The 24901-nt window shown below is 57.5% G+C and overlaps 1 protein-coding gene across 7 annotated transcripts; it reads right to left on the bottom strand.

The window, feature by feature from the left end:
• Nucleotides 1–2823: 2823 nt before the first annotated feature.
• KBTBD11 (kelch repeat and BTB domain containing 11) lies at nucleotides 2824–24107 on the bottom strand. Of its 7 annotated transcripts, XM_070781753.1 has the most exons (6): nucleotides 23999–24107; nucleotides 16993–17192; nucleotides 15270–15332; nucleotides 14689–14784; nucleotides 13459–13781; nucleotides 2824–9771 (listed from the first exon to the last, which is right to left on the bottom strand). In XM_070781753.1, exon 6 carries the CDS (start codon nucleotides 9024–9026, stop codon nucleotides 7101–7103), a length of 1926 nt encoding a protein of 641 aa, XP_070637854.1. In that variant the 5' UTR covers nucleotides 9027–9771; nucleotides 13459–13781; nucleotides 14689–14784; nucleotides 15270–15332; nucleotides 16993–17192; nucleotides 23999–24107; the 3' UTR covers nucleotides 2824–7100. The 7 variants fall into 7 exon arrangements, with proteins under 7 accessions (XP_070637854.1, XP_070637852.1, XP_070637853.1 ...); XM_070781751.1 differs by having other exon boundaries at nucleotides 13459–14784; XM_070781752.1 differs by lacking the exon at nucleotides 16993–17192 and having other exon boundaries at nucleotides 13459–14784.
• Between the last annotated feature and the right edge of the window lie 794 nt (nucleotides 24108–24901).

The following is a 24901-nucleotide window of genomic DNA, read 5'->3' as shown; positions in this document are numbered from 1 at the left end:
AGCCACGCATCCCCCGACCGCTGCCCTGCCTGTGCGGCCTGTAGGGAGGTTTGCCCACAGCCGTGTGTGAGTCACTGCAGAGTCACAGCTTATCTGAAGGGCAGACACGCTGGGCTGTAAGGCGCAGCAGCTGTGGGGACAGACGGGGCTGGAGCGGGGGAGGGGGCCGGACTCCAGTCCCCCAATCCCCTGAAGCAGCAGCCTCGGTAATCGGGTTACTCGTAGGGGCTCCGCAGGGGCCTGTACTCCAAACCTCAGTGGAAACCGGGCAGCCTGGCTTGGCACGTGTGGTCTGTTTAGAGCATCACACACCCCTGCAACCGCGGGCATGGGCAGGATGTATACTTCTGATACATCAGACTCTTCCTTCCATCGAGTGTGCAGCCCCAGTTACACCACTCCTGCTCAATTTCAGTGAGTTCTCAAATTAAGCTCATGAAGCAGAAGAGAATGTCTCCAGAGTGCATCAGAAACCCGCAGAGACAGCAGTGGCTTGGACTCAACTCTCACCGCGGGCGGGTGTTGCTGTGTGGCCCCGTCTGTCTGAAGGCCGGGGCTCCCAGTACCCACCGCTCCGTCCGAGCTCAGCACCAGGACCCGAGTCTAACCCAAGCAGGGCCTCCTGCCCACCAGGAAGTCCTGCGGGCACCAGCCCCGCGGAAGTGCCTCCTGGGAAGCTCCAGGCTGCAGCGAGGGGTGCACTGTCTGCTCCCACCGTGCCCGGCTGGGCCCTGACCTTCCAAAGCTTTCACTAAGAAGGGCTGACGCGCATGGGCCCGTCCTCTGTTCCTCCAAGACACCTGCGTGCTCCCACCACTCGGGGCATCCTTCTCAGGGGCCTGCAAGCCACGCCTTCCAGAGGAAGCTTGAGGAAGGCTGGCTGGGCCTCCGGCCCTGAGGGAGGCGGAACCCTAACTCAGCAGCTGCCAGCTTCAGACGCAGCCCCATCGCAGTCCAGGGACCGGCCCCGGCGCTGTCTGCTGCCCCCTCCCACCCCCTGGAAGGCACCATGACCTGGCTGAGCCCCACGCTGGCTCCTCTCGCCGTGGGTGGCGCTGAGCAGAATCTGCTTTAATGGACATTTGTCCGTTTGTCTTCGACTGGCTCCAAAGGCCAGGAAACTTGCGCTCACGCCTGAGCCTTGATGTGGAGGAGGGACAGCAGCCCCCGTGACGTCCTGGGTGAAGGGGGCAAGGTGCAGACAGACCCCAGGCGTGCCCCTGGAGACTCCCTCTGCACAGAAGAGGTGTGGAGAGGCCCGTCCACCCGCAGCCATCTCCCGGGTGTGCTGGGAGGAGGAGCCTTTCAGAGGTTGTCCACGGTGCTCCGCCTGGTTTCGGGCTGGAGTCGGATGGGTGCACCAGACACGGGCTGGGTGGACGAGGTCTCCATCTCTCTTGGCTCTGGCCCGAATGCTCGAAATCTCCAACACACCCCAAAGTGCCCCAACCACAGCCCGGCCCCGCACTGCACAGGCTGTCCCTCACCCCACGTGCCAGCCCCGCCGCCCCACCATGCTTCTCAGGCACTGGGCCCGCCTCGCTGGGCCTCCCCGGGCCTGGCGGGGCCCACCCTACAGCAGGCCCTGCCCGTCACACCCTGGGTTCCCTCTGTGGGTCCTGCCCCTGCCAGGGCCGGCTTCCGTCTGCACCCATTGCGCCCATTGCCCACAACAGGTCTCAGCAATATGGGGGTATCTGCCTGCCAGGCGGGATTTCAGCTGTCAGAACATCACAGGAGACAACTTTAAATGGATACAGCCCACCCACTCCCGTGGGTCTGCAGGCCTGCATCCTGGGTAGTGATTCAGGGGGCGGGTACCAGCCACTCTTGGCCAAGTAACCCACTTCTCCTCCCCTCCTGTGCTGGTGAAAGTGTGCTCTGATCCCTGAGCCTCTTTCTTATTTTGGGGTGACTTTGCTGGGCGGAGAGGGGAGCGGGGGACACACCCTGGGGACTCTGTGTCCTCTGGATTTGAGTGGCATCAGGTGCTTCTCAGGGAAGGAGGAGGATCCCAGGGAGCAGGGGCTGTGCCCTGAGCTTCGCCCAATGTCCCTGGGCTGCAGACCCTTGGCAGGGCTGAGCCGCGGACCACAGCTGTGCCCACCTGGCTTCTTGCTTTCTCGGGAGGTTTTGACCCGGGAGGGCCTCCCTCCAGGGCGCGGGCTTCCTCTCCACCCACCGAGGCCCCTGCCCATCTCTCATCCACACCCCAGCCCCACAGCCCCCACCCAGGCCGCCCCCAGCCCCACGGCCATTGGCCCCCAACACTCCCAGCCTCAGTCACCCTCAAACCAGCCTCCCCAGCCCACCTCACTCATTCCCCCTGCCTGGCACCCCAGGGACCCCCGACAGCCCCTGAGACTGCTCAGAGCACCCAGTGCCCTGCTGTTCACCCCTACCTGCCCCTCCCATGGGAACCCCAGTAAAGCGCTCCCCTCACACTGCATCCCTGTCCAGATGTGTGCCGACCCCTGTCAGGGCCATGAGTGTGATGAGCCCCCCGGCCCGCCCTGGGTCCGCCCATGGCCCACGGGCAATGTCCCGGCATAGACGCTGCCCCCCGGGAGCAGTGAGCTGGAAGGCGTGCGGTGGGAAGGGTGGCAGAGGCGCCCACAGGTGCCTGAGGAGTATGAAGAGACCCCATGCCTGGATCTAGTTGCTGGAAGCCCCTCCACACTCCACACGCCTCATTCACAGAGGGCTCGCCCCCCGCCCCCACCCCTTGCAGGTCAGGCCGGAATCTCCCAGCCCCGAAGCTCATTCCCAGAGAGGCCCTCCACCAGGGCTCTGCTCCGGAGAGAAGACACAAGGACAGCCTCGTAGACTGCAGGAGCGCTAGCAACCCCAGTGATTTATTTCATCTCGGCATAAACAGGCAGATGGACAGGGTTTTACGGAGTTGGCACTCAGGACTCGAAACATGAGCGCTGATCGGTACAGCATCAGCTGGGCAAAGCTGTGTCTTCAAGACGGCTGTTTGTCTTCAAGACCCAGCAACATCACGGCACTGCTTAGCGCTGTCAAAAGCCTCAGAGGAGCTGGAGTCTCGCAGGAGGACAAATCTGGTCTTTTGTTTCATTTCACACCAGTTCACCAAGCAGGTAGGAGGCCCTCACCCATGCCAGTTCCCACACTAGGAGCCGGAGCCTCGAGGTGCCCTCCAGGACGCGGGGAAGCAAACAGAACGTGGCTCTGATGCACACTCAGATGCAACCAGAACACGACCCCTTCCCATCCTTAGTTCCTGTTATCTTCCCGTGAATAATGATGTCGCAGAGGAAAGGGGAAAAGGAGAACACTTATTTTTTTAAAGACACCAAAAATAAATCATTTTGTAAGCTAGGAAATCATCTACAATAAGACAGAATGCAAAAGAGCACTTTTGTTTACATTTCGACCCAGGAAGGTGTCACAACAGATAATATCCTGAAACCACCTTAACTTCAGGAAAAGGCAAAGACTTAATTAAAAACACATTTCATTTCAAAACATTTCAGAGGGAGTTACCCAAGAGACCAAAAAAATTAAACAGTGGCTACAAGAATTACTAAATTGACACCAGAAAGTAACAAAAATGGACCAGGTGATTTATTTTAAGTATCTGTAGCAAAAGTGATTGGAGAAGGCAATGGCACCCCACTCCAGTACTCTTGCCTGGAAAATCCCATGGATGGAGGAGCCTGGTAGGCTACAGTCCACGGGGTCACTAAGAGTCGGACACGACTGAGCGACTTCACTTTCACTTTTCACTTTCATGCATTGGAGAAGGAAATGGCAACCCACTCCAGTGTTCTTGCCTGGAGAATCCCAGGGACGGGGGAGCCTGGTGGGCTGCTGTCTATGGGGTCGCACAGAGTCAGACACTACTGAATCGACTTAGCAGCAGCAGCAGCAGCAAAAGTGATACCGGGAGTTGTTGTCACTAAGTAGCCAAAGAATTTCTGCAGCATTCATTCTCTGAAAGGAAAATAAACTGGCGCAGAAATAAAGTCACTGCAGTCCCAGGCCAGCCCCATAAAGCTGCCAGAGTCCACGCTGGCGCTGGCACCAGGGCTCTCCCCAACCAGCAGGAAAAACAGAAAGGAAATGAAGATGACTTCACCCCAATCCTTCAGGTTCCAAACGAACCTTGATTCACAACACAAAAGTCATTGCTGTGAACTAACCGAAAGATTAAGCTTCTGCGAATTACGTTTCCCCTGAAAATGCCCCACCGCTCTTTCAAATGTCTGGAAATGTCAGTGTTTGGGGGTTTCTTAATTTCATGAGAGTTACAGATGTTGTAAATGCTCTGCCTTCATTTGATTCAAGCGATAGAAGAGCAGGGATCCTTTTACACCAACTGGTTCTCTACAGAGAGCTGGACACAGGCTCAGCAATAGGACAAGCCCCGGCCCTGGAACGTCAGCCCTGGAGGCCTGCCCCTCGCCCAGCCCTCCTGCGCAGAAGGATCCTGGGCCGGGGGCTTTTCCATTTGTGTACTTGGCACACGGCCCAACTGGCCCCACACCCCAGGTACTGGCCCCCAAACAAAATGAACTGGTCTTCGCAGCACACAGGTCCTCTGGCACCTGTTCTAGGTGATACTGCCTTGAGAAACGTGGTCTACAAGGTTCTAAGCCCACCACCCTCCTTAGGCATCCTCCGGGATCTTGTCTTGACAACTCCCTGGGGCTCAGGGCCAGCTCCCACAGGAAGCGGTGCTGCATCTCAGCCAAGCGTCCCTTCATTCAACTCAAGGATGAAATAATATCCAAACACTCCCGCGGGGTGTGTCATCGTCTGGCTGTCCATGTCTGACAGCTAGTATGTCTCCCATCTCCAATGGGGAGAGTTGACTTTGGAAGCCCACTTTAGGATCTGTGTTTTTCAATGGTAAGCATCCTAGGAATGATTTCTCAAGTAAAATCACAGTGATCATATCTCATGAGTTTGATACTGAAGGAATGAAAATATCACCTCGGTTCCATTTCAAATAAAAATTGAGCATAAGTAATGCAAGTCTGGAGAAAAATGTACTGTCATGTGAAACGCTCGTGTCTTTACAAGCACAGTTTCTTTTGGATCTCACTTCTTCTTCTCCTGCCATGTCTCCAGTCTGCTCCTACAAAGTCAGGCAATCTGGAGCCTGGTTTTTCCTAAGATGCTGACCCGAGTTGCCAAGACATCCTGTGGTGTCAGGAGTGGTCACGGGCAGGCACACAAGTTCCCAGAACACACCAGCTAAGACGGCAGAGCCCTGTCCTCAGGACATGCATGAGTCATGCTGAATTTCTAAGCATGCTTAACTGACCACTTTAACGACCACTGCCTCTTTAGGAAGCATAACCTATTCCCCGCACACCCACAGATCGCACAGGGAGGCTCCCTCCCATCACTGATTCATGAGGAAATCACAGTAAGCTACACATGACTTCATTGACTTCTGTGCCAGTAACCTTCAATGGGCACTTTTCCTGTCATAAAAAAAAAGTGGATTGGATTCAGAATCCAAGTCAGTTGGCCTCTCTTTATGAACATACATTTTATCCTTAAATGTTTAATAGATAGTAAACCCTGCCTTTTAATCCTTGTGCCCTATTACAGTAGTGAAATTTCATGTTAGTTTTATTAATGGTATTTTGGAGCTCACAATTAGACAAAAGTAGTTCATTTGCTAAACTACATTGTTACTGTTGTTTACTTGCTAATTCATGTCCCACTCTTTTGCAACCCCATAGACTTCAGGCTCCTCGGTCCATGGGATTTCCCAGGCAAGAATACTAGAGTGGGTTGCCATTTCCTTCTCCAGGGGATCTTCCTCACCCGAGTCTCCCACATTGGCAGGCAGATTCTTTACCGCAGAGCCACCAGGAAAGCCCCACACTCCCTTATAAACATATGCTCCCCCTCGTGTCTACATGCTCACTGTCACTCTGCCGCACTTTCTTAGAATAATGGTTGTAAAAATGAATTTCCCTCAGAGTTACAGAATTAATATTTAAAACATCACAATTGGTGGGTTCAAACTATGCCTGTATGTTTTTCTTTAGAACTCTCAAAAAAAGAAAGGATTTTAGTCCTCTTTCCGGGGGAATACTACTCTCTTCAAGCCCACTATAAAATATCACAGCGGCTGGGCACCCCGGCCCTGCTTTCAAAGCAGGCGAGCACCTGGCCGCTGTCAGCCTCGCCTACTGATGATACGCTCTTTGGCCAACAGTCACCAAAGATCTAAAGCCCGAGTAACAGTCAATCATTGCTACACATTGAACATAATGATGAGCATCCTTGAAATTGAAAGTATTAAGCCCACCTCAGTTAGGTGATGAGAGGGACCTGCTCTCAGGTGTGTGGACCTTTGCCCCTGTCCGGGGCCCCTGGGATCTCCCGTGCTCACTGGACAGGAGACCTTATTGGGAATCAAAGATTTCATCTTTAGTACTTCTTACATTCGGAGTTGACACATAGGGCAGGAACTTTTAAACTAAATTAGAAAAGCTTTAAGAGCTTGATTTATCGGTTATGATTTTAAACTCCAAGCTGAAAAAAAGCACGACCTTCTTTCAGGGGTTTCCAGGAATATGGTTCACACTGGCCTCATTTAGGACTCCAGTCTGGGAGCCCCCCGCGTTTCCCAGGGCCTTCTCAGCACGCAGTTAACAAGGGGGCTGGCACCCCGCAGCACTCAAGCCTGCCTCTCCGACGAGCCACAGCGTCCGGGGTACACAGGGCCCACCCACTGCACCCGGAAGCGCAGTCTCTGATTCTGTTTCCTTCTTTCTCAGGTATGTTGTATCTTATTTGCAAAGTTATTTGCTCATATCCTGCTTCTTAAGCCATCGACACCCCCCCCCCCCTTAAGCAAAGCAAAACAAAGCAGAAGGAATGCAGAGTAGAAAGGGGGCCTTAAGGCAGCGTTGCACACGGTTTGCCAGGCCCGGTAGTGACAAGCACTACCTCCTAAGTGATCCCCGTGGGCAGCGCCCACCCCCGACCCTCTCCCCCGGCCTCCGCTCCCCTTGCGCCCTTCCGGGTTCCCAGTTGGGACCTCGGCCCACGGCGCATTCCCTGTCTCGGGCCACGGAGGGACACGCCGGGTGACCACCTGGCTCATTCTACACAGCGCCCTCCTCCCCTCGGTCCGGCTTCTCCTCCGGCAAGTTGAGCACGAAGGGGAAGAGCAGGCCCCGGGCGTCCGCCGGGGTTTGGAGCGACTGGAGCTCAAAGCTGCCTTCGAGGCCCGCGTCGCCGGCGCCAGGCTCGCCCTCCCCGGGCGGCACGAAGCGCCAGGTGCCCGCGCGGCTCACGCAGTAGATGGTGCCCTCCAGCGCGGCGCAGCGGAAGGGCTGCAGGCCCGAGGGCGCACCCGGGGGCCGCAGGTGCGAGGCGCAGCGGCTCCACTGCTTGGCCAGGCAGTGGTAGCGGAGCACGCTGACCCCCCCGGCCGGCACGGCCGCCGGCGCGTCGCCGCGGGCCCCACACAGGTCGAAGCGGTAGATGAAGCCGTCCAGGGCCACCATGTCGGCCGAGCGCTCGCGGCTGCTGCTGCACGGGCACTCCTGCCACTCGTCACGCCGCGGGTCATACTTGAGCAGGCGGTAGAAAAGTGAGCCCCCGGACACGTAGATCTCGCCGTTGCACGTGGTGGCCTCATGGGCCACGGCGAAGGCGCCCCGGGGCAGCGGGGCCACGGCGGCCCAGCGGTCGGCGCGCGGGTCGTAGCGCTCCACGCTGAGCAGGCACTCGCCGCCCACGGCGTACAGGTGGCCGTCCAGGGCCAGCAGTTGCAGCTGGGAGCGCGCCTGGCGCAGCGGCCGCACAGTGCTCCAGCGATCAGTGGCCGGGTTGTAGCAGAAGACCCGGTCGGAGGGCCTGGCGCGGCCGTCGGGGCCCGCGGGCCCCACGCCTCCGGCCACGAAGAGGTAGTTGTAGAGCACGCAGAGGCCGCAGCCCCGCGCCGGCGCGCCCTCTGGCAGCCGTGTCAGCTCGCGCCACTCGCCAGCCGCCTCGTGGAAACAGTAGACGGCGGCCTCGCCGCGGCCCTCCGCGTCCCCTGACGGGCTCTGTGGCCGGCTGCCCGCGCGCTCCCCGGCCGGCCCGAGAGCGGCAGCCAGCAGGCGGGTGCGGCCGGCGCGTAGGCGGCGGCGCAGCAGCAGGTCGCGCTCGGCTCCAGACAGGCGCCCGAAGACGGCGGGCTCGCGCAGCACCTCCAGGTAGTGATCGCTCATGAAGCGGTAGGCGGCCTCGCGCAGCTCTGCCAGCCGCTGCCGCTTCGCCGCGCTCAGCACCTCGAAGCAGTTGGCCAGGCTCAGCTGCGGCGCCACAGCGTCGGTGGCGCGCTGCGCGGCGCAGGGTAGCTGCAGGCGGCGCGCGCCGGCCACCACGTCGGCCACGTTGTCTGGGCGCACGCCCGCCATGCGCCCGCTATACGCGTAGGCCAGCAGCAGCCGCAGCGCCGCCCAGCCCACGCCCTGCACCCGCAGCACGTCCCGGGACGCGCGCGCGCGGAAGTAGTCGCTGCGCGCCGCCAGCACAGCCTTGTGCGCCCGCAGCCGGCGGCCCGAGACCTCGATGAGCAGGTCGGGCTCTCCGTGCTCTGGGCCGACGCCGGGCGGCACGGGCGCGGGGTCCGCGTGCTCCTCCGGGGATGTGGGTTCCTCGGTCGGCGGGCGCTCCCCGGGGAACGCGGGCTCCTCGGGGGACGCGGAGTCTTCCGGGGACGCGGCGCCCGAGCTGCCGACGCCCCACTGCCTCTCCACCACCCGCCGGCCGCTGCAACACGAGGGCGGCGAGGCCGCTGCGTCCTCCGCCGCGGAGGAGGCGCGAGACTGCGGCGGGGAGTCGTCCCCGGAGCTGAAGCACAGGGACGCGCTGAGGCTGCAGGGTGTCTGCGCCGGGGACGCCGCGCCCTCCCCCTCGGCCGCGTCCGGCGGCTGCAGGCTGCCCTCTCCCGGAGCCTCGGGAGCGCCGCCCCGGCCTCCGGCCTGGCCGCACGCCCCGTCGCCCGGGTAGAGGACGCAGGGGACCACCGGGTTCTCCATGCGCGCTCGCTCGGGCAGCTGTCCCCCTCAGCAGCTCCGCATCACTCCGCCCGGACTCGGGCTGCCCAAGGTCGATGGCTCCTCCGGGCTCCGGGTGTGCGATCAGACCTCCCTTGTGTCCACAGCGGCTTTCGCTCTTGCGCCGCTCGGCTCGCACCCGCCCGCCCGCTATCCCGAGAAAGGGGTGTGTCTGCGGGAGCGCGCTCCCGCTCCCGGCTGAACTTGTGACCCCAGCGCGGTCCCCGCGGGCGGGCGGCCGTCTGCCCGGGTCTGTGTAGTCGGGGCTCCGCGCGGGCGGACGGAACGGTCGGGCAGCCGCTGCCGCCGCTCTGGGCACGGGTCCCGCTCTGCGGGCCCAGCTGTCGGGTACTAAGCACCTGGCCCGCCCTGTCTCCCCGAGTCACCGTCCATCCGTCCGCATCCCATCGCGTCTGCGCTCGGCGCCGGGCTGCGGTCCACGCTTCCCAACCCTGACTTTCAGTCCTGCTTTACAGGCAGCCGCCCGGGGAGCTTTCTCCTCGTGTGTGACCCCCGTTCGCCATTAGGGCTGAGTGCGGGCCTGGCTCGGCGGTGTTCACCTGGGGGCAGGCGGGGGTGCGTAATTCACTCTCCAGGTGGGCGTTAGGACAAGTCAGTGCACACACTAGACCCGTCTTCCTCACTCATCCACCGGGGGCCTTCCTCTGCGACTTCCTTTGTCGGAACATCAGGTGTTTCCATGTCATGTCACCAGCTCTTCGTGTTCCTGTTTACAGGGGAAAGAGAGGATGTTTGAGTTTGCATTTTCCATAGGCGATTTCATGATAACATCTGCCCCCAGCAACCCCACAAGCTGTAGGCTTCAGATTTGGTGGGAAGGGGATTTTGGCTTTTCAGTGCTGGAGAGAGATTTCAGTGAATACTATTTAGGAATTAAAAGACTTGTCCTCCCCTGATTTTTGAGGCCTGTAAGGAAGGACCCAGTTCAGCCAAGGGCCTTAAATATTAATTCATTGGGTTGAACCATAAAACTGCTGGTTTGGAGGATCAGTGACAGTATCAACCATTCCCGAACTCCAACCTAATGAGATGTTATGTGTGAAATTAAGAACTCTCAGTGAGAAAGCATAGTTAGCCTATGATACCTCCTCAGTTCTGCCGTGGGACAGTTTTCCTGAAACCTGATCCAGTCAGCTATCTCAAATTCGGTTAGAGCCAGTATTTGAAGAAAGGTGCTGAGCGAGGGCTCTGGTGTGGGCTTGGCCTCCGAGGCTCCAACCTGAAACCCGTTTGAATTGCTCCTTCTCTGCACTGCACCTCCGAAAACCTCCAAGAAAGGACGCTCCAAAGAGCACACGTGCCCCCAAAGAGAAAGCCAAGACGAAACGAAACAGAAAACAAAACCCACGTAACTCCTTGGAAGGCAGAGGTGAGCACCTGCAGATGAATCAGAAGAATAAACTATCTTTCCTAAATTGGCCAAATCTTCACTGAGACTCAGCAGCCTGGAAGGGGGTCTTGGCATAAGGGGTGGGGCAGCTGTGCTCTGGTTTTCCTACAAAGAGGCTGTGGACGAGAGAAATCCACCAGATACACACAGCCAGGCCCGCCATCTTTCCAGGCTGTGTTCACTTCTTAGACCAGATATAGTGACACCTAACCACCTACCCTCAGCTGCTTCTGATTCTCTGCTAATTGTACTTAATACTGTTACCTGATCCCTATAAATGTGCAGGGCTGAGTGTATGTATGTGTATAAACACGTTTACCTGGCTCTTTCCTGCTGCCGTGTTAGGAAATACAAGTGTCTCAGAGTTGGAAATTCTAGACGTTCAGTTCCCTCTCCCTTCCTCTCTCTTCACCTCCCTCCCTCCCTATTGCCCAGAAACTGTTACCAGTACCCCATGGGGCATATTCCCACGTGCAGGGCGCTGTCCAGTGTGGAAAGGCAGCGTGGGGACGGGCTGAAACTCTGACCACAGGCGTGAGGGTCACGGGGGAGCTGCATGTTTACTCAGCTGTTCACCAGCCTGCGGAGCTGCTGGGGAGGTGCTGTGTCCACTGAGATGGAAATGAACTCCGGCCCCCGGTGACCGGAATGTGATGACAAACTGGAAACCAGCAGATTTTATAAGCAAAAGTTCTGGCTTTTTCCCAAAGTGCCAGAGGTGTTTTCTTAGTCAGCTGAGTCATTCAGGGAAAGTTAGATAAAAAGTAACACATACTTACATATCTTACCCAAATATATGTATACACATCCATGCCTGAAGTAGAACCAGAGAACTGGCTCTCTGACTTGCTTCTTTCTTTTCACACTTTCTTTGTATGGTATGGCCAATCTTGGACCTCAGAAAACTAACTAGTTTTAAGCCAGGAAAAGAGTTTCAGAACTTCCTAGTTACTCCTCTGGCCTGACTCTCATCAGAATGTGCACAGGCCCAACCCCTGAGGGCTCTCCTCTTGGAAGGCATCACAGACTCAAAGCCAAGGCAGGGCACGGGACTCACTTGAAAGGCCTGAGTTCGGAACTCTCGTGTTTTAAAAGCTCTTCAGAGTCCACTTAAAGCCTGAAAGAATCAGGCAAAGCAGAAATTTTGTCATAGCCGCACTAAGCAAGAGCTGCGTGATGAAACAGACACAATCTAGGCGGTCAGCAGCCTCAGCAGGCCCGTCCATGCCAGCTCCCCGTGTGCAGCCCACTGTCTGAAGGAAGGTTCTGCAGGTCGACAGGTCCTGCCCGCCCCCCGACACACACACACCATGAAGGACAAATAGTCAGCATCCCCAGGAGAAAGCAGAGGACCACTTCCTTTTCCAAATGATGTTCAAGAAACTCAACTTTCAGAGCAAAACCCTCTCCCCCAGAATGACCCATTAAATGGATGGGAAGGAATCAGCCCATTTTGTGTTTAACAGTCCTGTGTTTAACAGGCATTGGCGGGTTTGCCAAGATGCTCAGGTCAGGTTTCTTTGATTGGAAGTCCGGGATTTCCAAAGGGACTTTTCCCCATGTTGCACTTGGCTCTGGAATCAGAGTCCCCCCTCGGAGGCTCTGGGAGGATTCTGAGCCTGGCACCGGCCCTGACAGCAAGGAAACCACCAGACTCCCCACTGACCGTAGCACAGGAAGGGCCTCTCCCCCAAGCACCTTTCTGGGGGCTGTTAGATGAACAACTGCCTCTCCGCCTATCGTCGTGACTGACGGGAAGGGATGTGTCAGCAGAGGTTCGGGTGTGCGGTAGTAACAGAATCCTTCCTGACTACTGGTGAGAAAATATTTTAATAGGAACATGTCTGCTTTAAATATAACTTAGGTAGCACTACCTGTGAAGGATATACACCTCTTCTCCACAGTGTAAATACCCAAGCAGAAGTTTTTAGTCTCTTCCTATGAATTTTTCTCTCAATATGAATTTTTAAAAAAAGATTGTGTATGATTTCCAAATGTGGACATTATTTATGCACTTAATGTGGACATCAGATCATTTAAAATTAAGTTTGTTTCATTATCATGATATAGGTTGCTAAAGAGAATCTCCCTTTCAAATAAAGTCAATTTTTTAAAAAACATTAGTGAACAGACTTATGAAGTTTATCTAAACACCTGCAGCGCCTGTTGTTGTAGCCAATTCCTACTGGGGGTCCTCTGAGTCAGGCCCACCATGTGTCCGATCCGAGTGTCCAGCCACCTGCTTGTCACAGTAGGGTCCCAGGACCACTCCCTGAGCCCTGCCCGCCACTGACCCCCACACACCAGGGCGACCCCACTCAGACAGTGAGCAGCCAGTGAATCCTGGGATGACGTTAACCTGAGTCTACACTGCCAGGCTTCAGCACTGTAATTTTTAATTTGCTTTTCACGAAGGACGTTTCTAGGACTCGCCAGACTGTAAGGCAACCTCAGTGCAGGAGTGATCATGACCCAGCTCACGCCTGTCTCGTCTATCTTGCAGGCACTGCTGCTGTGTGTGTTACATATGTGACCCTTGCAAGAACCCTTCTGCGGGGCTGTAGCTTTTAGCCCTGTTTTACCAGAGGAAATGAGATGTGAAGCAGTCTCACCAACTTCATACAATTAACTAGCCCTGCGCCCGGCAAGTGGCTGAGCCAGACGGGGCCCACAGGCTGGCTCCAGCATCCATGCCACCCAGCGCCCGCCCGATGCTCTGGGTCCTTCTGTCTGCTGCTAGTAGTGTTTTGTTTTGTTTTTTTTAATTTTATTATGTATTTTGGCTGTGCTGGGTCTCCATTGCAGGGTGCCAGCGTCCTCTGGTTGCAGTGCACGGGGACTGCTCTCTAGCTGTGGCGATGGCTTCTCCTGTTGTGGGGCACAAGCCCCCGGGCCTGCAGTCTTCAGTAGCAGCGGTTCCCCCCGCTCTCGAGCACAGGCTCGGCAGTTGTGGAGCACAGTTGCTCCTAGGCACGTGGGATCTTCCTGGACTAGGAAACAAACCTGAGGCTCCTGCGTTGGCGGGCAGATTCTTTACCACTGAGCCACCAGGGAGGTCCTTCCTGTCTGTTCCAGTTTTGAAGGTGAAGCCCGGGACTTTGCCGCATCCGCGAGGTGGGCTGAGGGACGCCTACAAAACGCTGGTGGGTCTGGTCCGCTGCCCAGCGCAGCTGGGGGGCAGGATGCTGGTGGAGGGGGCTGTCCCAGCCCTGAGAGGGAAGCAGATGGAGACGCGGGCAGGTCTGGCAGGAACGGGCCCGCTGGGGCTGTCTGTGTGGGTGTGATTTAGGGGAATAACAGCCGGCTGACTCTCTGGCACAGCTGCACTGGAGGAAGTAAAATCAGAGAATGTCAAGAAAAGCCTTTACGTAATAGCTGTTCGCAAAGTCCAAACTCCTTAGGCTGGAAAACAAGGCATTGAGCTGTCTGCTCCCAGGTCTGCCCCGAGCTCGACCCTCATCCTGGGCCAGAAAGGCCTCTCCACCTGTGGGGCGAGCGCAGAACTGCCGCCGTGCCCTGGTGAGCCCCGCGAGGTTGTGTGTGCATGCATACCCCACGCACATGTGCCTGTTCATGCAGACCCCACGCCGTGGTGAGCCCCGCGAGGCTGTGTGTGCGTGCACACCCCACACAGGTGTGCCTGTGCGTGCAGACCCCACGCCTTGGTGAGCCCCGCGAGGCTGTGTGTGCATGCACACCCCACACAGGTGTGCCTGTGCATGCAGACCCCACACCTTGGTGAGCCCCACAAGGCTGTGTGTGCGTGCACACCCCACACAGATGTGCCTGTGCGTGCAGACCCTGTGCCCTGCCCCCTCAGAGTGCTGTCAAAGGCATGGCCCACGGTCCTCCTGCTGCAGCAGCACTGCCTCGGTTTATGTGGGAGAAAAGCCCCGCGGGTCAGAGAGCCAAAATCAGGGAAGCGTCTCTGTGCCCTTGGCTGTTGCCAGTAATGAGCCATCTGGGTAAGATGATGCCCAGGGTGAAGGGATGAGATGTATGTTAATCCAACAGGACAACCAGGTCATGAAGATCTGTAGGAGAGCTTCACCATTCCGCCTCCCTCGTCAGATCGCCAGTCTTTGTTTTTAATCTGAGAGACACACACGGTGTCAGAGCATCGTGACTCACGAGACAGCCCTTGGCAGGAGATGAACTCTCACTCCTGAAGTCAGCACACTAGAGCGGGGGCACTCGGAGGCATTGCTGCTGCGGGCTCAAGGGAGCCTGTACCTTCAGTCACCACCAAACGTGACATCACAGACAGGGCCAAACTGGGTGCCGTTACAACACGGTCCTGTGCTCCGCGGAGTCACACACCCCGAGGGACTGAAAGGAGAACAGGTGGAGATAAACGTGTGCACTCATCACGTGGAGGACTCCCAAGTTATATGAGCACAAACAACACCTTTGATTTCCAGATGCACCTCCAGGGAACAAGCCCAGAACGCGCTGCAAGAGAAGCACGTGCCTCTGTTTGCGGCTCGGGTTTGGGAGGTGTTGACCTAGGCAGACACGGACTGCGAACACTGCGATCCCACAAGGAACCACCGGGGCTGGAAGGAGGTGCATGGGCCACAGTCCCACCAGGAAACCTGTCGCCATGAGACCCAGTTTTGAGCAACAGTTGAGTAAGATAAGGCTGTCTTGGGCATCCTCTGAAATCAGAGGTGAGCTCTCCACCAGGGATGGAAAGCTGGTGTCAGAAGTGAGAGACTTGCCTGGGCTGAACAAATTCACACTTCCCCCCAGATCTTCAATCTGTTAAAGTCCCATCAGCGGTGATAAATAATTAATAGTATTCTGTCACTTACTTGGTTCACATACTGAGTGGATATAGCTGAACACCCACAATGTTTCAGGAAGTGCCCTGGGTCCTAGATGGGAACAGGAACAAAAAAAACTTGACCTCGGCCCCCACGGAGCTCCCAGTCTAGGGAGAAAACAAGCCTAAGCCATCATTATACGAACTCTAGTGAATTACAAACCACATAAACAAGGGTGTGAGAGGCCTGATGGACCTGGTTTCTACTGGCATCGGGGAAGATTCCTGAGAGCAGGAGGGAGCCAGACACAGGGCCAGGGGAAGCGAGAACAGACTCCTTGGGTTGGAAACAAGCTTGACCAGTTCAGAAACTGGAGAGCCTGGCGCGGCCAGGAGCCCCAGGGTGAGCAGGGCCAGGCCCCACCCTCACGTCCGAATGACAACAGGAATCCTCTGATGGCTTCGAAGAAGTGGAGGGAGGTGACAGGGCAGCCACGCAATCCATCTCCTGTTTCAGAAAGAGAGCTTTGTGTCCTTTTGTACAAAAAGATTGATTAAACTTCTTTCAGACTGATTTTCCATCACTGCCAAAAGGGCCACACACATTAAAATGGATGAACTAAACCTACATGTATCGGTGTGAATAAATTCCAAACACATAATTTTGAATTTTTGAAGGTTTGCCATTTGCAGAAAGATGCCGTATAATCCGATTTTCTGCTTATGCTTGTGCTCAGTCGTATCTGACTCTGTGGGAGCCCATGGACTGCACCCCGCCAGGCTCCTCTGTCCCTGGGATTCTCCAGGCAAGAATACTGGAGTGGGTTGCCATTTCCTCTCCCAGGGGATCTTCCTGACCCAGGGACTGAACCCGTCTCCTGTGTCTCCCGCATTGGCAGGTGGATTCCTTACCACTGAGCCACCTGGGAAGCGCCGTAATACTATTTACATACATTTAAACATGAAAACAAAAACTCTGTATCACTCATGGAAGTGTGAAAGGGACGGGCTTGGTGGGGGGTGGGGGTGGGGGGGGTGTTGTCTACCTGCTGTATTAACACCTGGTTTCCTAAGGATTTGAAGTGTAAACGGCAAGATGATAACGTGTATTAAAGCTCACTGGGATACCATGGGTATTTTAATCACATTGTTAATGGCGTTTGATTATAACTTACAACTTAAAAATGTTATCCCATATGTGTATCAGTATTCATCAATTAAATAATCAATCTGGACTGCGACTGACTCTCGTGGAAGCCACACAGTCTGAAACATAACGAAGTCACTCACTAGGTAACAAGACTCCTAAGTTGCCATATTCTTAGTGCTACGAGTACGTGAGTAAAGTCAAGGTCAAACTGAAATGTGGGGAAGTTAAATAAAAACTCACACTTTATAATTTTCTTGGTTTTATACAGAGAGACTTGTCCAAGATCACACACCATTACTGGCAAGTTGGAGCCCAACTCCCTCGCCTACTAATCGCACTCGCGCACTTATCGCTGTTGGCATGAATGGATCACAAGCTAGGAAGCCCTGTCTCTGACCTCTCTCCTGCTTTGCTGTGGTTAAGACGTAACAATAGAGCCCCACCCCGACCTATGTCCTCAGGTATCCTGCCGGTCCCCAGAAGCGATGCTCTTGACCTAGGCCCGCCCCCTCCGGCTTAGCAGGTCCTGGGAAAGGGCCTGAGTCTTGCCTGGAAACCGCTGCAGAGCAGCACTGCCTTTTGTTTGGCTGTCAGGAGACAAGGAACCTGGTGGAGAGCTTACAGGGAGGAATTCATCCAAATTCAACATGTGATCTCTGTCATCTAAGCAACGAGGGTGGCGGACGGGATGCGGAGGCAGATGAAATGCCAGCTCGTCTCTCACTGTTGACACCTGGCTTCGGAAGCAGAAATCCAGACACGTTCTGTCAGTGGGAATTCCTCCATGTGAGCGTCAAAGAGGCCTCTCCCATCAGGACAGTCCTGAGACAGCCAGGAATAAGTGGATGCAAAAACGAAATATTTAAATGATCTTGAGACTCAATCCAAGGAAACTATTGGGCTGGCCAAAAAATTGGCTAAGGTTTTTGTTACATTATATGGAAAAACCCAAACATTTTGGCCAGCCCAATATATTATTAACCTGCTGTCTTTGCAAACTCTTTTAAAGTCAGTGTGTTAGTTGCTCAGTCATGTCCCACCCTTTCTGACCCCATGGACTGTGGCCCTCCAGGCTCCTCTGTCCATGGGATTCTCCAGGGGTAGGCTGCCATGTCCTCCTCCAAGGGATCTTCCCAACCCAGGGATCGAACCCGCGTCTGCTGCATCGCAGGCAGATTCTTTACCACTGAGCCACCTGGGAAGCCCAACATCTGCCTAAACAGAGTTTATAGGTGAAGGCTGCCAACATACTGGTTTCCACCGGATTTCCCCCACATGTGGGTGTGGAGTCCGGGCTGTGGTGGGGTCAGGGTGAGGGGATCACTTCAGTCTCAGGAAGAAGCTATTTTGGGAAACAGCACTCCCACTGGGGCAGACACCACAGGAGGTCAGGCAGTAGTGACTGGGGAGGGTGTGACACGCCCACACACACACACACACACACACGGCCCCTTCCTGCCGTCTTCTGGGGTCTGGAAGTCCACAAGGAGGTGGCCACATCCCGTGCACGGGGCAGCTGTGATGCTTCACAGCCCGGCTGGGTGGGGACATCTGCAGGCCCAGTCCCAGCGCAGCCGACCCCGGAAGCCCCTCGCACAGCGGGCCCTCACCGGGCAGGCATGGGCTCCACCGCGCCAAGGGCCCAGGCCACAGCCGTGCACCCGGGGGTGGGGCCTCTCTCCCAGGCCACGGCCGTGCACCCGGGGGTGGGGCCTCTCTCCCAGGCCACGGCCGTGCACCCGGGCGTGGGCCTCTCTCCCAGGCCACGGCCGTGCACCCGGGGGTGGGCCTCTCTCCCAGGCCACGGCCGTGCACCCGGGCGTGGGCCTCTCTCCCAGGCCACGGCCGTGCACCCGGGGGTGGGCCTCTCTCCCAGGCCTCCCGGCCGTGCACCCGGGGGTGGGCCCTCTCTCCCAGGCCACGGCCGTGCACCCGGGGGCGGGGCCTCTCTCCCAGGCCTCCCGCGGGGTCGGCTGGCCGTGCTCTCTTTGGACCTCTGCCGGGCAGCCCTGCCCCGCACGGCCCCGCCCTCGGAGACCAAAGGGCCAGCGAGGCTGAACCTTCTTCACACACGAGGCCCCTGCACTCGGACCGGGACACCCAGCCTCCGCGGGACACGGACCTCAAGGGCTAGGGAGCCGGGCCGCAGGAGGGCGGGCGGAGGGCTGCACTCAGGCACCGCAGGGTGGGCAGCTCGGGCCTGGGAGCTCAGCCCCGCCGGCTGGCAGAAGGAGCTGGAGGGGGCGCGGCAGGATGGCGCAGGACGCGGCTCATGGTCCCTGGGGCCCCTCAGTGCAGCCCGGCCACGTGGACGAGATGAGAGAGGAGGGGCGGTCATCCCCCGGGTGACGGCGGCCCCCCCACGGGTATGCTCCGGCCCCCAGATCCTAAACGCTGGTCACTGTGGTGATGGAGGCTGTGCTGAAAATGGCAATCACACAGCTTCCGCTCTTAGGACCGACACTTGGGGCCCGGTGCCGACCTGTGAGAAATCCAGAGCCTCTGGGGACCCAGCTGGAGCCCACAGAGACAGTGCTGCCAGGGGCCCCAGCTGGCAGCAGATGTGGGTGGCCTTAAGGGCATCCATCGAGCTTCCCCACCAGATTGCCCAGCCTGTAAGTCGAAGGGCATGGCAGCCCTGCTGTTCTAAGCTGGCAGGTCTGGAGTGGTCAGTTATAGAGCCAGTGGGGCAGGCAGTGGGCAGACACATCAGGGCTCCGAGGACAGACGAGCGGGGCTCCTGGACGGCAGGGCTCAGCAGCACCGCGGCCCCACGATGCCAGAGACGGAGGGTGCTCCAGTCGGCCGGATGATGCCGGAGAAGACTTCCGGGGGGGCCGGGGGGGCCCTGCTGAGCGCTGTCTCTGTGACTTGAGAGAAGAGGGGAGCTGGAGAAGGAAGGGTTCCGTTTTCAAGTGCAATTTGGAGGAAACAAAGAGGAAGCAGGCTTACTGGGTTCACAGATGAAGCTCTTCTCCTTCCCAGCGCCTCCAAGACTGTCGAATTCAGACGGGGCTTCAGAGCCAAGATCAGTCTAGGCAGCACAATCAGATCTCTTTTAAGACCTCCTGGTATCTGAGGGGCACCAGGCAGAGGCCCTGGAAGGGTCTTGTGGTAAACAACACAAGGCTTCTAGGAATTTTAAGGATGCTTTTCACAGCGGCCTTGCAGGGAGTCCAAGGTGGAGAAAGGACTGAGTGGATTTGTGGATGACACCTCTGTCTAATGGCTTCAATCCCAGCAGATCCATAGAAAGCCCACAACGTTTTTAAGATAATTGCACAGGAAGAGATTCTGCCAGCTTGGAGTCAATGGGCCAAATCAGCTCAAAGAAACCAGGAGGCAGGCTGAGAAAATCACTCAGCTGCAAGCACCAGGCACTTTTTATGAAAAAGGGAGGAGGACTTGGAGGATCAAGAAGGCAGGAGCATCTGAGAATCACTCCCGGAGCTGGAACTGAGCCCGCTTGTGTCCGATGGCCCTGCAGGGCTGCCCACAGAGCGGCCGCTGCGTGTCGCTCTTCCTGTCTGAACAGGACAGTGGCGATGCGTCAGCCTGGCTGGGCCACGGCACCCAGGTGTTTGCTCAAATGCCAGTCTAGAAGGTATTTCTGTGAAGGTATTTTTAGTTGAGACTAATATTTAGACCAGCAGATTGGAGGAAAGCTGACTACTCTTCACAGTGTCTGAGACCCGCTCCCTGGTTCACAGACAGCGTCTTCTCCTGTGTCCTCAGCTGGAGGAAGAGCTGGGGTCTCCACAGGGTCTCTGTCATCAGGGCACTTACCCCATCATGGGGGCTGCACCCTCACAACCTCATCACCTCCCAAAGCCCCCCACTTCCTAATACCATCATCTGGGGGTTAGGCGCAGCATGTGAATTTGGGGAACACACAGGTACTCAGTCTGCAGCAGCCACTAAGTTTGTGGGTTGGCCATCAGACAACCCTGCCGGCTGGAGTGAGCTTCCTGTTATCTGTGCTGTGGACTGCAGCCCATGGGAAACTACTGGCCACCCAGCCTCGGAACAAGGCTCATGCCTTTCAGTGACCATTCTGACGGCTATCTGAGGAACCGGTCGTGGGGGCCAGGGGGGGTGCCCGCAAAGGGAGCAGGAGGCGACCCTGGCTTGGACAGAGGCAGCAGCTCCGCGTCTGCACCGTGGCCCCACGACAAAGGGTTCTCAGGGCCAGCGCTGAGGGCACCCCCCCCCCCAGCACAGGGACCCCTGCTTACGCCACGCTCGGCCATGTCCTCCCCCCCGGACGGTCTCTCTCTGTGAGCCACGCAGTCTCAGCTCTCCAAAGTTAATCCACGTCCTGCTCCATCAAGGCCTAGTGTGTAAAGCTCTGTCAATTTACAGAGGAAATGCCACAGTTAATGAGGGATAAACGTGTATTAAGTCACAAATCTCTGACACGGCCGGGGTGCCTGTTGGCCTGCCTTCCTCCTCTGACGCGCCAGCGTCTCTGACCGCTGTCTCCGCGCGGTGTCCCCTACCGTCCTCCATTGCTGGGCTTCATCCTTCAGAGCCCAACTCACAATCCCTGCGTCAGGTGCTTTCATAGGGGTTTGTTCCTTTCCTTCAGAGACACTGCCTGCCTGCTTGTTACCACACACGAATTAACATCACTTTCACCGTATCAGAACCTAAGCTGCAGGGAGACAGTTTGGGGGAAGCGGAGGCTGTGTCAGTTTTAAATGCCATTGTATTCCCAGCACCTAGAACTGAGCCTGACCTGGGTGGGACAGACACTCGATAGATGTTTGTGAAAGGAAGAAATTGGTTTTTAATCCATCAGATATTGTATAAGACTTGCAGCAGCTTCAATTTCCAAAGTGCTGTTTATTTTAATATTCTTTCTAGCAGGTACTGGCTTGCTGGCCAAAGGCAAACTCCTGGAAAATCTTGGTTTACCCCAAAAGCCAGTGCTCATTGTGAACTATTTCACAAAGAGCTGCGGGTGCCAACACTGTCATTTTAGAGTAATTACAATAATTCCAAGAGAGAAACCCGAGTCAAGGCCCCAGTGGAGACAGTGATCCCTGAACTCCCCAGAACAGATCCACCAAGGGCCACCAGGGGAGGACGCGCCGGGACAGGGCGGGTTCTGGTCTGCACCCCGACAGCCCCGCGGGCACCTCTGGGGTGGCCCCATAGCCATCCTCCTGGGTTCACCGCGCCCCCAACTAGGGAGGCCGAGGGGCATTACAGCTGCCTAAGTAGTTCCAGATTCACCGCAGAGCTGTGATTACAGACAATTTATGCTGCTGGTATTTAGAAAAAAACTGAAACAGGATCCCAGATGGAGGCCCCACAGCATGGAGCGCCGCCTGGTTTCAGCTCAGGGACGAGAGTGGACTTGGAGCTAAAAGGAGGCCTCGTGCTTCCCCGGTGCCAGCGTGGCAGCTTGTGTGAGCGCATGCAGAAACGGAGCGATGGGGCTGCCAGGAAGATGCTCGGGGATGAAGGGACGGCCTCGCCGCATTCCCAGACCCTCTGTTCTCTCAGCGCTGGAGCCAGCAGCCGGCACGGTCCCGCCCCAGGAACACCCAGACACTGGGACCACAGGGGACTGCACAAAGCCAAGCTGCCCCAACAGCTCATCCTGATGAACCACGGACACTTCACTGTCTTCTCCCCTCTTCCCAAACCCAAGAGGGCCTTATGGCCTGTAAGCAAAATCTCTGAACTCTTTTCATTGTGTTCTAAAATTATATCATCAGCAGTATCCTGTGCAATTGACATTAAAAGGTGGAAAGACTTTATTTCTTTAAACATTTGCTTTGTTAGGCCCCAAAGGGAGAGCTGGAACCTCCAGTTACAGTGCATTCAGGGGACTGTCCCTGGGCAAATCTGAGGGATGGAGTGCTCCCTTCTGCATTTCCCGGGTAGGCATCGAGGACTCTTAATAATAGGGCACCATTAGCTCAGGGTAAGAAGCCAGGGGAACACTGGCGGTCCATTAAGAGTCCTAATTGGAAGCTGAGTACCTGATGGTTGATGCGAAAAGGAGGGAGGCGGCCTGATCACAGGCTGGGAAGAGTGAACTCGCCACCCACCCCACCCCCACTGAGGGGCTGCACAGGGATTTAAAATCTGCCTGCAAGGCGCCTTCAGTACTTGGAGCAGAAATAAAACTTATTACATTGATTTGTTCTTTTCCTTGCCCTTAGAATAGATGTGGGGGTGGGTGGAGATAGAAGATGTGGTTTTGTAGGAACCTAAGAATTGGCGGAAATTTTTTTATATTTACTTAAGGCTACAGGAGCAACCACGCCAGAGTGGCGGACCCTGCCGGCCCTGACCGGGAGGCTGGGGTCCCCCCGCATGAATGGGGTTGGGGGAGCCGGCGGGAGGCTTTCCGTGGAAATGCATTTAACCTCCCCTCCAGCCGGCCACACGCTGTCTTTATTGAAATGCGGTTTCTTCTCGCGCCCCGCCCCCGGCCATCGTGATGTCAGGCACGTTCCAACCCAAGCGACAAGCACCGCTGGTGGCCCGTCTGGTCGGTCAGTGGGGCAAAGACTCCGAGAAAAGAAAGCGCTCGCTGTGCACCACCCCAGCACCCCCGCGAGCCCCCAGCAATGCCGGCTGGGGCCCCCGGGGGGTCGCAGAGGGCCCTGGGGGTCCGCAGGGCAGTCAGAAGAGGTGATGGGGGCGAACCGGCAAGGAGCCTCCGCACACACTCCGGCACGTCCCTCCCCCCCGCGGTCCCAGGTCTGGGAGGGCCCTCCCACCCGCTTCCTGTGGCGCCCAGAGACGGATGCTCCGGAGGCAGCGCGGCCCGGCCATGGCCGCCCGCGAGCCAGGCCCGCCCGGCGCTGAGCACAGGCCAAGGCACTCTTTGGGAGCGGGAAGTGGCCGGCCCCGCTGGCCACAAACGTGGCCACTGGACCGGGACCGCCTCCCCAAGGAGCGTCCGGCCTGGGGCGCGGGGCGCGGGGCGCGGGCCTGGCTCCTCCCCGCCGGTTCAGGCCGCTCCGCCCCCGAGATGGCTCTGGCTAGGCTGCGCTCGCCGAAGCGCGATCCGCGGCGGGAACGACGGAGACCACGGCACCCCTGGGGCTGTGTCCTCGGAGGCGGTCGCCACGGGCACGGAGCAGGGGCTAGTCGCCCCCCGCTTCCGGCTGCAGCGCCCGGGGAGTCTCCGTGCCGCCCGCTCCACTAGGCGCCCCGGAGCCCGGCGGGACCCCACACCCCACCGGGCCGTCTCCCCGCGCTGCCCACCATCTCCGCCCGGGCGGCCACCCCTGTCCCGGGCAGTGCCCACTCTCGGACCCCGGGCCCAATTACCCTCCGCCTCCTGGGCCGTCTAGCCGCTGCCTGCCCCTCGGGGCCCACCCCTACCTCGTAGGTCCTCTCCGCGCCCTCCACTCGGCGCCTGCCCGCGCCGGGGGTGCGGAGCCCTCGCCGGGGTCCCCGACGCGCGCGCGCCGGCCTCTCCCGCGCACCTGTAAGAACGCCGGGGGCGGGCGGGCTGCCTCCCGCGCACCTGCGCGAGCGCCCGCGGGAGTCCGCGGGTCTTTCCGGGGCCCGTCTTTCCAGTCCTCCCAGCGAGTGCCCCCCGCGCTCCCGGCCCGGGCAGCGCGGTCTCGGCCGCCGCGGCGGCGGGGCCCGGCACTCACCGCGTCCTGGAGGCCTCGCCAGGCGCTGGCGGATCTGAGAAGCGCGCCGAGGCGGGGACGCGGGCGGGAGAGCGGCCGCAGCCCGTGGCCGGGAGCGCGTGCTCGGGAGCGCGCCGGCGCGCCCCGGCCCCCGGCCGCCCGCCCCGAGCCCTCGCCGCTCGCTTAACCCTTTCCAGGGCTGGGAGGGCCCGCGGCCAGCCGGCTGGAGGCGCGGGAGGCGCGGGCTGCGGCCCGGACCCCTCGCACTGCGTATATACTGAGTTTGAATCCAACAGCTCCGCCACCACCGAGCGAGAAACAGGTTCCCGCTGGCGCAATGCCCGCCAAAGACCAGGCTCTTTTGTGTCCTAGTCCCCCCATCCCCCCAGAAAAAATAATATATATAAAATAAAATAATGGAATTTAGAGTTTAAGTTTTTGGAAAATTAGGGACGATGCGTTGTTGAAACATTTAGTGGTTAAAAAACTGCCTACATCCGTACAGACTTCGGAGTAAAAAGGCAACACTGAGAACACTCAAGTAGAGGAAACGCTGAAACTTGTTCTTGTATCTAGAAACGTGGCCCCCCACCTCCACTGGTTCTGAGCCCTGAGTGCTAGTACCAGAGAGCAGGGCATTTTCCCTTGAATAGCCCTGAGCATTTTCCTTTTAACAGCCCTGAGTTCACACGCTCCCCCAGCCTTCCACAAGGGAAAAAAAAGCAATTAAATTCCAGTAGCTGTCAGGAATTGATCCAATCACTACAAAGTACTTTGAGTCTCTTGGCATGAAAAATTAATTAGAATATCTGTGTGTTGGCGTGGAAACCGCATTCCCTGGTTCATTTAAGAGTTCTGTGCACATTGTACAAAAGGCAAGCCCTGCTCCTGGTTGCTCCCCTGTATTCCCCCAAGCCCAGCCTG

The sequence above is a fragment of the Bos indicus genome, chromosome 27 (genome assembly GCF_029378745.1).
Source record: "Bos indicus isolate NIAB-ARS_2022 breed Sahiwal x Tharparkar chromosome 27, NIAB-ARS_B.indTharparkar_mat_pri_1.0, whole genome shotgun sequence".
Lineage (NCBI taxonomy): Eukaryota > Metazoa > Chordata > Mammalia > Artiodactyla > Bovidae > Bos > Bos indicus.
The sequence above is the reverse complement of the archived record's forward strand: the minus strand, read 5'-3'. Positions and strand labels throughout refer to the sequence as shown.